Source organism: Schistocerca cancellata, chromosome 12, assembly GCF_023864275.1.
Source record: "Schistocerca cancellata isolate TAMUIC-IGC-003103 chromosome 12, iqSchCanc2.1, whole genome shotgun sequence".
In the NCBI taxonomy this organism is placed as follows: domain Eukaryota; kingdom Metazoa; phylum Arthropoda; class Insecta; order Orthoptera; family Acrididae; genus Schistocerca; species Schistocerca cancellata.
Window position 1 is genome coordinate 8,231,686 of NC_064637.1, and position 13,482 is coordinate 8,245,167.

The 13,482-nt window shown below is 41.6% G+C and overlaps 1 protein-coding gene across 2 annotated transcripts in view; it reads right to left on the reverse strand.

Annotated features, from left to right (window-relative positions):
- The window catches only part of LOC126109731 (protein Lilipod), a 368,395-nt gene that overhangs the window by 82,609 nt on the left and 272,304 nt on the right, over positions 1-13,482 (reverse strand). For both annotated transcript variants that reach the window (XM_049914783.1, XM_049914782.1), the window contains exons 4-6: positions 11,327-11,430; positions 7,420-7,546; positions 439-507 (exon numbers count right to left, since the gene is read on the reverse strand). In XM_049914783.1, coding sequence (XP_049770740.1) covers positions 439-507; positions 7,420-7,546; positions 11,327-11,430 — 300 coding nt within the window. The remainder of the gene's footprint in view (positions 1-438; positions 508-7,419; positions 7,547-11,326; positions 11,431-13,482) is intronic.

A 13,482-nucleotide genomic window follows, 5' to 3' on the forward strand; every position in this document is an offset into this window, starting at 1 on the left:
GCAGAATATGCGTCGATATGAAACTTACCGGTAGATGAAAATGCTATGCCCGACTGGAACTCAAACCCGGAATCTTTTCATTTCACAGGCAAGTGCTACCACCGACCGAGTTATCCACACGCGAACCCGTACAGTTTAATCGACAGAGCATTTACCTGCAAAAGCCAAAGGTCCCTGTTTTGAGTCCCAGTTTGTCACTACTTTTAATGCGCAATCAACTTTCCAAATTTTGCTTTCGAAAGAAGGCACTCTAGCAGTCCCTCGATAATTTGAAAAGATCTGCCGGATATGAACACTATTCGACAGACACTGCTCTCATTTGCAAATTTCCTGTCTGGGTGGATACTGAAGATAAAAGTATAACCAAATGAACGATTGACTCAACTGGTCAGCAAGCAAAGTGACTGTTCCAGCACTATATTATGCTCTTATACTTACACAGCAGGATCAGTGCTCCGATGAATGATATACACGAATACAGGAATGGCAGGTAGTAGCTTCCTAAATCTGCAAAAAAAATGAGGAAAATATATCCTTACAAACTGTTATTAGAACACACATATGCTGACAAAACACTGCAATCAAACATCATACCATTATTATGCTCACTCTTTCGCATTCTGAATTTAAATTTTATAATGCCCGAATCAAGGGACTGTGTTAAAAACAGATCTTTCATCAGTAACTGGCAAAACTTACAACTTACTGCTGATTGATGTTTTGCATCCTCACGTATGACACCATACGCAACAGTGTAACTTTATCTTCCATTTGTCACTTACATAAGTTTCTCTCAAATGACGTACCGAGTACAAAGGTGACATTACAAGTTCCAAGACTATTCTACTGCAATGCCCATTTGTTTTGTTTCCCAGTTTAGAACAGAGCTTACGCAATGTGTTTCACAATCCCTATTACATGCTTCTACAAGCTGTATAGGAGACTTAGCAGATAAAGCTTCGGTGGGCAACCCACGTCCAGAAATTTACAGTTCGAATGTAAAATAAGTTAGAAAATCAGGCGCACACGAAGTCGACGAATCCCGTCCCATTTGTTTACGGGAGTCGCTCCGTGTGGCAATCGCATTATTCGCTGCACGAGGTGTACCTACGGAACGTGCTTTCGCGCAAAATGTCCGCAAATCCTGGCGCAGTCTGTGGAGCACGACAGTCTACTCTCCTCATTGTCAATGTGACAATTTCTTGCAGCTGTTGTCAGATGGAAATGGTACGTGAGTGAGAGTCAACAGTGGTGCAATCTTCAAACTTATTTTACATCCAAATTGTATATTTGCACAGATGACTTCCTTATCATAACTTTATGTTGTAAGCTCTGTCTACAGTCCCTAAAGGAATTGTGGAACACCCTCTATATTATACATTACAGATTTTACTTTTCTTACAAACCAGTTTTTTTAACACTGATGCTGTTCATCAGTATACGATCAGATTTCCTCGCCCCGAAGACACGATATTTCGACGGTCCGATTGGTCACCACCTTCAGGTGAGACTGCCAGTGCACTGTTGCACCTGAACTGAGGTAACATCAAATGAGGTGCTCCTTCACACTCCTGGAACAGGCCACAGCAAGTGAAAGGGCTGCCCTCTGAGAAGCAAAGAATTGCAGAAACTAAAAGACATGACGAGTCACAAACTGAGATGCAGCTTGTCGAAAACCAAACTGTTTTTTTATATCAGATAATATAGGATGCCATATCTTGCTTAAAGGAAAACCTTTACCTCTATTAATAATGTCATCATAAAATCTCGTTTTGACGGATTCCTTACGTATACGACCCGAGTTAACTAGAAGCTGCGGCAATACGTCGATCGTAAACTGTACGAATAGTCTGTCCGATATATGACTCTTCACACTGACAGGCAATTTTATATACCCTGGGCTTCCTCAATCACATATCATCTTTAACAGATCCAAGAAGGGCTCTAGTTTTGGCTGAGGGCAAAAGGACACTTTTAATATCATATTTTGTGAGGATTCTCGAAATTTTCAAATAAATGCTCCCTGCAGAGAGCAAAAAAGCAACTGATTAACAAGTATTCATTGTCAGTTCACACAGTGGTCCAAATTGTAACGCACGAACAATTTGATGGTAAGTATATCCATTTTGCCTGAAAACAACCTTAAGATAATCCAGTTCCTGTGTCAAAATAACAGAATCTACAATAGCATAAGCTCTCTCGATCAGTGTAAGTACAATTCCCATACAAGAAATGTGGATGACATTTTTATCATTTTGCGACACGGAATGGAAGCTCTTTGACTTTTATATCATTTTAACTGCCTTCGGCGATGCATCAAATTTTTTTATGGAAATTGAAAAAGATGGCAAATTATCTTTTCTATGTGTTTTGGTACATAAAAAGAAAATGTTATGGACTGCTACCTCCATACCGACATGTACATACGCTGGTAAAGAGAGCTTATGCTACTTCAGATTCTGATAATTTGACACAGGAACTGGATTATCTTTTGGTTGTTTCCAGGAAAAATGGATATACTTACTATCAAACTACTTGTGCTTTTCAATTTGGGCCACCATGTGAACCAACAATGGATACTTGTATATCAATTGCTTTTTTACCCTCAACAGGGAGCATTTCTTCGGAAATTTCAAGAATCCTCATTTAAAAAAAAGAGAGATACGGTCCTCGTATCTCAAGACTAAGGGAACCAGAGGTATATAAAATTCTACGTCACTGCGGAAAGGCTTATACGGGACCGACTACTAGTACGATTCGTGACAGGTGTGTGGAACATTAATGTCACACAAGTTTGCTCCAGCCTGGAAATTTCTGGTGTCACCGAACATTGTCTCAATGGAGGGCATATTACATCATTTAAAAAAAGAGAGAAATTATTGCTCTGTCTTCTCGTAACTGGGACTGTGTACTTAGGGAACCCATCAAAATAAGGTTATCTGACATAATTAATAGAGATGGTGGTTTTCCTCTATACACGATATGGCACCCTATTTTATCAGGTATAAAACAACAACAGTCCAGTTTTCAACTAGCCGCATCTCAATTTGCAATTCATCGCTTCTGTTAGTTTCTACTACTGGCAGCACTGCAATTCTTTGCTTCACACGGGGCAGCCCTTTCACTCGTCGTGCACGTGCCGCAGCCTGTTCACGGGATATAAAGAAGACATCGCAGCTGACGTTACCTCAGTTCCGGCGTGATATCACCTGGAGATGACGACGAACTCTGGCCACATACGGTACCCGTCAACACCGTCGACAAGTGTTACACTGGAAAATCTGTGTAATCATAAATTTTGTCATACATTTATATTTATGATTTGTCATGAGAGGAAAGTGAATGTGTGTGCCAGTTTTCAAACTGATCATTACACGTAATTAAATTCACACGTAAATATTATCGTTTTGCTGCAAATGTCAAATGTGTATCGTATTCTAAGAAATAATAGTTGAGCATTGACAGAACTTCATTCGTTCATTTATTCGTATTGACATTGTGTTCTGGAGAACCTTCAGAACGGACAAGTTCTACAATAACAGGCAGATACTGCTTACAAATTACGAGTAGCCTCATCAGATTGATAATTACGATAAGTACTTCCAAATTACTTTGTATATACACAGGGTGTCCCAGAAGAAATGGTCAATATTCATTGGAATATGAAAGGGACAATCATTCAGAGTAACACAATCTTAGTAAACATCAGATAGCTTAAAACCTATGAGCACTTCTTCAGTAGATCAGATGTATTTCAAAGTAAGAAAGATGAAGTACTCCCAATAGCTCTTCGGGTCCCACGTTTACTGAGCTTTTTTGATTTGAATAATTTTTCCTATCGTATCGTTGATTACTGATCGGTCATCCAGTATATGTTAGGATAAAAACAGTTCCAGCACAACAACAACAACAACAACAACAACAACAACAACAACAACAACAATTCTCCTCCTCCACCAGTGAGCCACTGTTACAAAGCATTTGTGTAACTGTTACACAGACCAGTATTAGCTGTCTATATACTGGCAAACTCGGTCAGAGATACGAAGGATTAGCTTTCCTGAGTGCAAATATCCATATTATTAAGTGACAATCTAGGGGCGCGGAACCCTGACCGTGCTGCAGGTTGCCTATCTAACAATATGCAGGGCCAACAAAAATTTGATTTTCAGTATTTCATATAAATAACAATCACATTTAAAATGTTGACATAATGTAATCATTAAGAGGTTTGATCTTATGTGAAAGGTTCAACACAGTAGGACAAGTATTACAGTTAGAAACTGTGTACGTGTCTCGAGGCAAATACCCAGACTATATACATCTGGTATGAGCACCTGGTGACTTCCAACAAACTTGAAACATAATTTAAAACCTGCTACACATTTTTTCTCAATTACATGCTAAAGTGAAATATTTTAACACATTAAGTTATTTGTAAAGCACTCAGAAATTTGAAACTGTTTTAAACATGGGAGTTCAACTCTTTACCAAATCAGTTGTTTATTGACTAAGATACACTGTAGAAGGAGTTGCTAACGACCACTACTGTGCGTCCTGTCTGGCAACTTGTATCGACATCTGCACCACAATACAAAGCCTAGAGAAGGAGGGGGGGGGGGGGGGGGGAGCACAGTGTATATGGAAATTATTTTTACTTCTAGTATCTGTGGTGGATCTTATTTTGGTTTACCCACAAAACATGTATCATTTTATAAGTGTCAGAACACTGTGCAGGGCAAAGATGCAATATAGATACGCCCGTGCCAAAAAGAGAGATGCACGGAAGGAAAAATGAATACTGATCTATCTTCTAATGTTCGTTTAGCCGATATCAATTTTTTCACTATTCGACTGTCTTTCTTTTCCTGCCCACTATTTGGGATGGACGTGTGGTGCGAGTGAGCTACGTGTATTTGTGTAAAAGCTTTTTTACAATATATCTTTTGGAAAGGGAGGCAGTTTCTTTAATTTCTAAAATATTCCTTCGGAAACCACATTGGGAAGCAAAACGACCTGCAGTCTTCTAGGACAATGGCGACCTCAACTGTGATTGTATTTTACTGTGTTCTTTATCATGGCAATGGATGATGTTTGCTTCACCTTAAGAAAGGAGAAGTAAATATCACACTGTTAAAAGGAGAACTAATATACTAATCGATAAGACTGTTTCAGTGGTAATCGTAGTGAGAGACAGTGAAGGTGCAAACTTGAAATGCTCGAATTGTTGCCGGTGTAAGAATCTGCCAGCCTCACCTGGAAATAATCCACATTAATCGCACCTCCCTTACATTGCCGTGCCTTAGTAACTACTATACATTGTAACTGTGAGTTGCTCAGTTCAATTCCCTCGTTTTAGTAAGTAAGTAAAGCTGTTCCCAATCCAAAGATGGTTTAGAACACCACTGTGGTTTACTAGGCATACTATTGTCAGAGATGGTACATTGCTGTCTTACTCTTATCTTCAGACAGTCTTACCGGGCCAGTTATAGGGGCACTTGCAGAGTACTGTGGGTTCCAAACAGTTTTTCGTATCGACAAACATTGCAAAAGGTGACACAAGTGATAAATTGATCACTATAACATTAATGAGTAAACAAATTGGCATACAACTATAATAATACCTAGGTCCCCTGAAAGGGCTTCTTCAAAGTGTGCAGTTATCATTTTAATGTAATATTCTTACAGCAAAATTTTTTAGAATGAACACTTTTTCACCTTAGTTGCATGTTCCAGAAGATTATGCCATAAACGGAATAGGATGAAGTTACGCTTGGAGAGGTGTCACGATTAATTAATTACTAATATTAAAGCCTGGGGGAATAAAATGAAATGTTTATGTCTTCCTTAGGTTTCTAAAATGTAAGATCAAAGTCTTAAATAAGACAGCACAATTAAGTTTGTGTCTATGCCACTAGTGTTCCATTAATATGGACACAGTGAGGAGCTATTTAAGTTTCTTCACGCTGTGCAGTGTCCTCAGAGTTTTGTGGAATTCAGAAATGATTTACAACAGATGGCTTTTTACCTTATTTGTAAGTGAATGTGAGTCAATGTAAATGGAATCTCCCAATATACTCTCCACCAATGTCAATATATGGCTGGCACTTTCCTGGCAACTTCATTACTCCATCACAGAACAACTTTATGGGGATACTGCACACTCACTCATGGACAACTTTTCGAAATTCTCCACCGTTGCCAAATCTCTTACCTCACAGCACATCCTTCTCATTATCAAATAAAGTGTAATCAGGTGGCGAGAGAATTTGGGGGGTGTGGCACAACAGTGAAACTCGGCAATGTCAGCCTCGCTATCACGCCTCTGCTCACACGGGGCCACGCACTGTCTTGCCGGAGGAGCACCCTTTCTGACCACTTGCTCTGTCACTTTTGCTGAGTCCTGTGTCTTAGGGTGTTACACTACACACTAATGCTGACAGCTGCCCCTTCTGGAAGCCAGTCCACCAGCAGTATGCCCCAAGTGTCCCAAAAGGCAGAAACCTGCTTATCTGTAAATGGAGAAGCACGAAATTTCTTGGGCTGCAGATATTTTCATTACATGAACTGGATTTTTTTTTCCTCAGGTGTATGGCAGTGTCACCATAATTCATCTCCAGTCACCAGTTACTCCAAAAAATCTGCATCTTCATTCTCCACTTCCAGTGTCAATAACAGACTTCAACTCTGTGCCCCTTCTGGACCTGTGCCAAATCCCAAATGGAACCCAACGCGCACACACCTTTTCCACAAATAATGGAGTGCAGCAGGGTCGCGTGACAAAGGGCCGTACGCCATTCTATTTCGTCGAAGGTTACGCGCCTATCGGCCGTAATCCAACCGAGACTCGACCTCAGTGTTCTGGGAAGTCTGCGGTGCCAACAGAAGATTACTCTCATTCTCGTGTGCAAATTCCCTTCGAGTAGCAAACCGATCGAGTCAGTTGTAAAAATCCTTTGGGGCAGGAGCTTCTCAAACACACACTGTAGTTAAACATTTATGAATACCTGTCGTTTCCACTCTTCTCCAGTTAACAACAAACAAAAGTTTCCTTTCACAAGATACATTATTCACAAATGCCACATAGCATTGGCAGTTACCAGAATCAGTTCGTCATCCTACAAGAGGAAGTGTCCACAGTGTGAGCAGTATTTGTAAAACGACTGTAAATCATTTCCGAATACCCCTCATATTTTCTCAGTTTGGCCTATACAGCAAAAGTCACCATTCTCACAGAAAAGTTTAGTTAACTGCAGACTGCTCGAATCTGTCGACATAATTTAACTTTGCCTTTGGCTGTAATTTTGATCTATTTCAATATTTTAAAATGTTTAAGAGCATTTGTACAGTACACTTTTTGAATTGTGATTCTCTTTCCCGAACGCTTCCGAGTAATTACAGTGCTCGAGTAGTACTTACTGAACATAACCATGATGGTGGAATGTTGGTCCTCGAAGAAGGAAGCGATGACGTACGTCATGCCCAACACGGTCACGCCCAGGAGCACGAGAATCACAAACGTCTCGTGCACCCTCGCCATGATACCCTACGACGGACAAAAAAATGAGCAAACACACTGCCACTGCGAGACAGATAAACAAAACATAATTTATGAGGAAAGTATTTGTTACCTTTACTGTTATTATGTGAAATTTCCATATCAACACACTAATATTAACAAGACACCAGATAAATAAATAAGCAGTCTTTAAACTCGGTAATTGCAATAGTACTGCATGAACAGTTGCGCAATATCTCCATATTCAAAGCTGGTCAATAGTAATGTAATAAAAAGTTTAGGGAAAAAATTTACAAACTTGATTAATAAATGGAATTATGCTTCAAAAACTTTTCACAGCTGTGGCTGATTGACAATTGATAATTGACAGACAGAATATATATTTGATTGTGCAGGCTGAATGAAATGAGCAAATAAATGAATCAGTCAGTCATTCAATGGAATTGAAGCATAATGTAAATATGTGTGCTTATTTTACCTGATGGAAATACCTGTGTAAGGCAATTGAAAACCCCAAACATACATGCAACTTTCAACAATTTCTTTGCCTCAGTGATACAAAATTTATCACATTACCTCACAGCTAACGTGTATGTCAGGCCTCATGGAGCACTCTCTCTCTCTCTCTCTCTCTCTCTCTCTCTCTCTCTCTCTCTCTCTCTCTCTCTCTCTCCATATACTGGAGGAAATGTGAAGGCAATGCTCTTCTATGAAGATCTTGCTTCCCCTGCTTTGGATTCCATCACCAAAAATAACTCTCAATCATAACCACAGGACTGACAGAACACAATAAATCATATATACACTGCCGGAGAAAAAATTAATACACCTGGAAAGCTGACGTCAATTTTGACCCAATCGCAGAATATACGACTGAAGAAATAGTAAATGTTCGTTGTTGTTATTGTTGTGTCTTCAGTCCTGAGACTGGTTTGATGCAGCTCTCCATGGTACTGTATCCCATGCAAACTTCTTCATCTCCCAGTACCTACTGCAGCCTACATCCTTCTGAATCTGCTTAGTGTATTCATTTCTTGGTCTCCCTCTAAGATTTTTACCCTCCACGCTGCCCTCCAGTACTAAATTGGTGATCCCTTGATGCCTCAGAACATGTCCTACCAACAGATCCCTTCTTCTAGTCCAGTTGTGCCACAAACTCCTCTTCTCCCCAATTCTATTCAATACCTCCTCACTAGTTATGTGATCTACCCATCTAATCTTCAGCACTCTTCTGTAGCACCACATTTCGAAAGCTTCTATTCTCTTCTTGTCCAAACTATTTATCGCCCACGTTTCACTTCCATGCATGGCTACACTCCATACAAATACTTTCAGAAATGACTTCCTGACACTTAAATCTATACTCGATGTTAACAAATTTCTCTTCTTCAGAAACGCTTTCCTTGCCATTGCCAGTTTACATTTTATATCCTCTCTACTTCGACCATCATCAGTTATTTTGCTCCCCAAATAGCAAAACTCCCTTACTACTTTAATTGTCTCATTTCCTAATCTAATTCCCTCAGCATCACCCGACTTAATTCGACTACATTCCATTATCCTCGTTCTGCTTATATCCTTCTATCAAGACACTGTCCATTCCATTCAACTGCTCTTCCAAGTCCTTTGCTGTCTCTGACAGAATTACAATGCCATCGGCGAACCTCAAAGTTTTTATTTCTTCTCCATGGATTTTAATACATACACCGAACTTTTCTTTTGTTTCCTTTATTGCTTGCTCAATATACAGATTGAATAGCAACGGGGACAGGCTTCAACCCTGTCTCACTCCCTTTCCAACCACTGCTTCCCTTTCATGTCCCTCGACTCTTATAACTGCCATCTGGTTTCTGTACAAATTGTAAACAGCCTTTTGCTTCCTGTATTTTACCCCTGCCACCTTTAGAATTTGAAAGAGAGTATTCCAATCAATATTGTCGAAATCTTTCTCCAAGCCTACAAATGCTAGAAACGTAGCTTTGCCTTTCCTTAATCTTTCTTCTAAGATAAGTCGTAGGGTCAGTATTGCTTCACGTGTCCCAACATTTCTATGGAATCCAAACTGATCTTTCCCAAGATCGGCTTCTACCAGTTTTTCCATTCGTCTGTAAAGAATTCGCATTAGTGTTTTGCAGCTGTGACTTATTAAACTGATAGTTTGGTAATTTTCACATCTGCCAACACCTGCTTTCTTTCGGATTGGAATTATTACATACTTCTTCAAGTCTGAGGGAATTTTGCCTGTCTCATACATTGTAAATGTACTGATAACGATTTTAACATCGTCCGCCACGGATAGCGTAGTGACACGGCTAGTAGAGAGCCATCTGTGTCCACCCTATAATACAGAATGCTGACGGCAAAAGAGCTCAGTCAGTGCCAACATGTGAAGCAAGCAGACAACCGTGCCACAAAGACACACCAGTGCTACACACAGTGAAATGAACGAGTTTGAAAAGGGTCATATTGTGGCCTTCCAACTGGCGAGACGGTCCTCTCGGAAACTGCCACACTAGTTGGGCAGCAATGGCAGATTGTACAGCTAGCACAGCACAGATAAGACTGTCTGTGAGCCCAGGTGCGTCAACACAATCTGTTACGAACTGGTCATTAGCAGTGAGACTGTGCGCATGCACACCTCTAGCCTGTCTTCGACTCAGGTTACAGCATCGACACGCACCGCTAGTGCCACCGGGCAACACTTTGAAGACGTAACAGTGTACCACGGTCTTCAGCAACAAAATACGTCCTGTCTGCACGTGAGACACGGTCGTCTGCACGTACGACACGGGCCCGCTAACCACTTTCTCGTAGAGTGGGTCTGTTTCGAACACACGGGCCCCGTCACAGACATTACGGTCTGGGGTGAGACGAGTTTCGACTCTCATTCACCTCTAGCATTTCTAGAGGGGACGCTAACCGGCACTAGTTACGTGCAGAATCTCGCCAGACCCGTCGTCTTTCTGTTCTTCCGACAGGAAGGTGATGTTCTGTTGCAACAGCACAACGCTCACCCACATACCGCCCACAAAACTCAATGTGCTCTGCACGACACGCAGCACCTTCCCCAGCCGGCACGATGTCCGGTTTTGCCTCCATTCGAGCACACGCGGGATACGATCGGATGAGAAGTGACTCGTGCGACTCGACGACTGACAACTCTTACGGAAATACGAACGGGCACAATATAATGTTTCCCGGAACAGTACTTGCCATCTGTACGATAGACCGGATGTCGGAGCCAATGACTGCACTGCCGCCCACCGAGGCTACGCCGTGTACTAATATGGGTGTTTGAGCTCGGGACGATACCTGGTACCTCTGAACTGCTTGTGCTATTGATCTGTAAATGTAATCATTTCGTGTACTCCGTATGCACGGTTGCAACAATAAACCTCTTAATTAATTTTCACAATACTGATATTAGTTTATAATTTTCAGTTTCTAACATACATAATCTCCAAAGTACAACAACAAATAAATTGTGTTCTATTATGTCCTTCCACAATTACATTTGTATACTCTTTTTGCAATAAACTTAGTCACTTTATAAATTTGATCGGTGGTTGTCTGTCTGTCTGCGTGTGCGTGTGTGCGCGCGCGTGCGTGCGAGAGAGAGAGAGAGAGAGAGAGAGAGAGAGAGAGAGAGAGAGAGAGAGAGAGAGAGAGAGAGAGAGAGATTTCTAACCCACTCTGGATATATAAGCTATGAAGTGCTTTGCTTCACAGCTGTTTGAATATGTCTTAGCTACATTTACCACACAAAGATAACACACACACACCACACCACATTGTAGTAATACTAACCTTACGGCAGCCAGGAAATCCTTCCGACTCGGTGAAGAGATAGGCAAACGGCAGGAACGCAAACAGTGAGAGGTTGGAAAACAGGAAGATGTTACACCACATCCCTGTTCAAAGAAATTTAGAAAAACATTACAGAAGTCTAACAGTTTGAAATGAGAACTGTTTTTAATTAAGATGTGCATTAGTTATTACCAAAACAAGTAATACTTTCACAGTATTGAAGAGCTTAGATGGCACAGAGTAAGTCAAGAGGAACAGTTAATCCATACTGAGGGCAGTTTGAGTAATAATGCTTGCACTGCTACATACATTTTCATGATTTTTAGTATTATATGCAAAAGAGAAACTTCTGAGTGTCATCAGCACCACAAATTATTCACTTGTTTATTTGAAACATACGTATTAAATTTGAAGATAATATTATGCAACAAGCAGATTTCTCAATTGGTAAATCACAACTCACTGCTCTCTTAATGACACATGAACAATTACTAGCAAAGTAGCTCAACATAAAACCATGTCTGTGCTGGAACAAGGTTAACAGAGACTATATACACTATGTGATCAAAAGTATCCAGACACCCCCAAAAACACACGTTTTTCATATTGGGTGCATTGTGCTCTCACCTACTGGCAGGTACTCCATATCAGCGACCTCAGTAGTCATTAGACATCGTGAGAGAGCAGAACTCATGGAATTCGAACGTGGTCAAGCGATTGGATGTCACTTGTGTCATACATCTGTACGCGAGATTTCCACATTCCTAAACAGCTCTAGGTCCACTGTTTCCGGTGTGATAGTCAAGTGGAAAGTGAAGGGACATGTACAGCACAAAAGTGTACAGGCCGACCTAATCTGTTGATGGACAGAGACCGCCAACAGTTGAAGAGGGTCGTAATGTGTAATAGGCAGACATCTATCCAGACCATCACTCAGGAATTCCAAACTGCATTGGGATCCACTGCAAGTACTACGATAGTTTGGTGGGAGGTGAGAAAACTTGGATTTTATGGTTGAGCAGCTGTTCATGAGCCACACATCATGCCAATAAATGCCAAACGACACCTCACTTTGTGTAAGGAGGTATAAACATTGTACGATTGTGAGGTGTGATGAATCACGGTAAACAATGTGGTGATACGATAACAGGGTGTGAGTATGGCGAATGCCGCGTGAACATCATCTACCGCCAGCCGGAGTGGCCGTGCGGTTCTAGGCGCTACAGTCTGGAACCGAGCGACCGCTACGGTCGCAGGTTCGAATCCTGCCTCGGGCATGGATGTGTGTGATGTCCTTTAATTAGTTGTAAGTTCTAGGCGACTGATGACCCCTCAGAAGTTAAGTCGCATAGTGCTCAGAGCCATTTGAACCGTTTTGAACCATCATCTGCCAGTGTATGTAGGGCCAAGAGTAAAATTTGGAGGCGGTGTGTTACAGTGTGGTCGTGTTTTTCATTGGCGGGGCTTGCACCCTTGTTTTTTTTTTGTGGCCCTGTCACAGCACAGGCTTACATTGATGTTTTAAGCACCTTCTTGCTTCCCATTGTCGAAGAGCAAGTCAACTGCATCTTTTAACATGATCAAACACTTGTTCATAGCACACGGCCTTTGGTGTAGTGGTTACATGACAATAACATTCCTGTAATGGACTGGCCTGTACAGACTTATGACCTGAATCCTACAGTACACCTCTGAGACATTTAGGAATGCCAACTTCGTGCAAGGCCTCACCGACCAGCATCGACACCTCTCCTCAGTGCAGCACTCTGTGCAGAATGGGCTGCCATTCCCCAAGAAACCTTCCCACACCTGATTGAATGTATGCCTGCGAGAGTGGGATACAAGCATTACTGATGGAGGGTGCCAAGAACTTTTAAGTCATTTTCAGCCAGGTGTCTGGATACTTTTGATCACATAGAGGGGAGCCCAAGGGGGGAGGTGAGGGGCGGGCCAAGGCCAGAGGGGGGGGAGAGAGAGAGAGAGAGAGAGAGAGAGAGAGAGAGAGAGAGAGAGAGAGAGAGAGAGAGAGAGAGAGCGCTCCCACATGTAGTGGGGGTGGAGGAAGAGTGATGGGAGAAGGCAGCCCATGAACTGAATGGGAAAGAAATTGTGTGGACAGGAGAGGGAAGGGAGAAGGTAAGGTGAGGTAGTGGGAA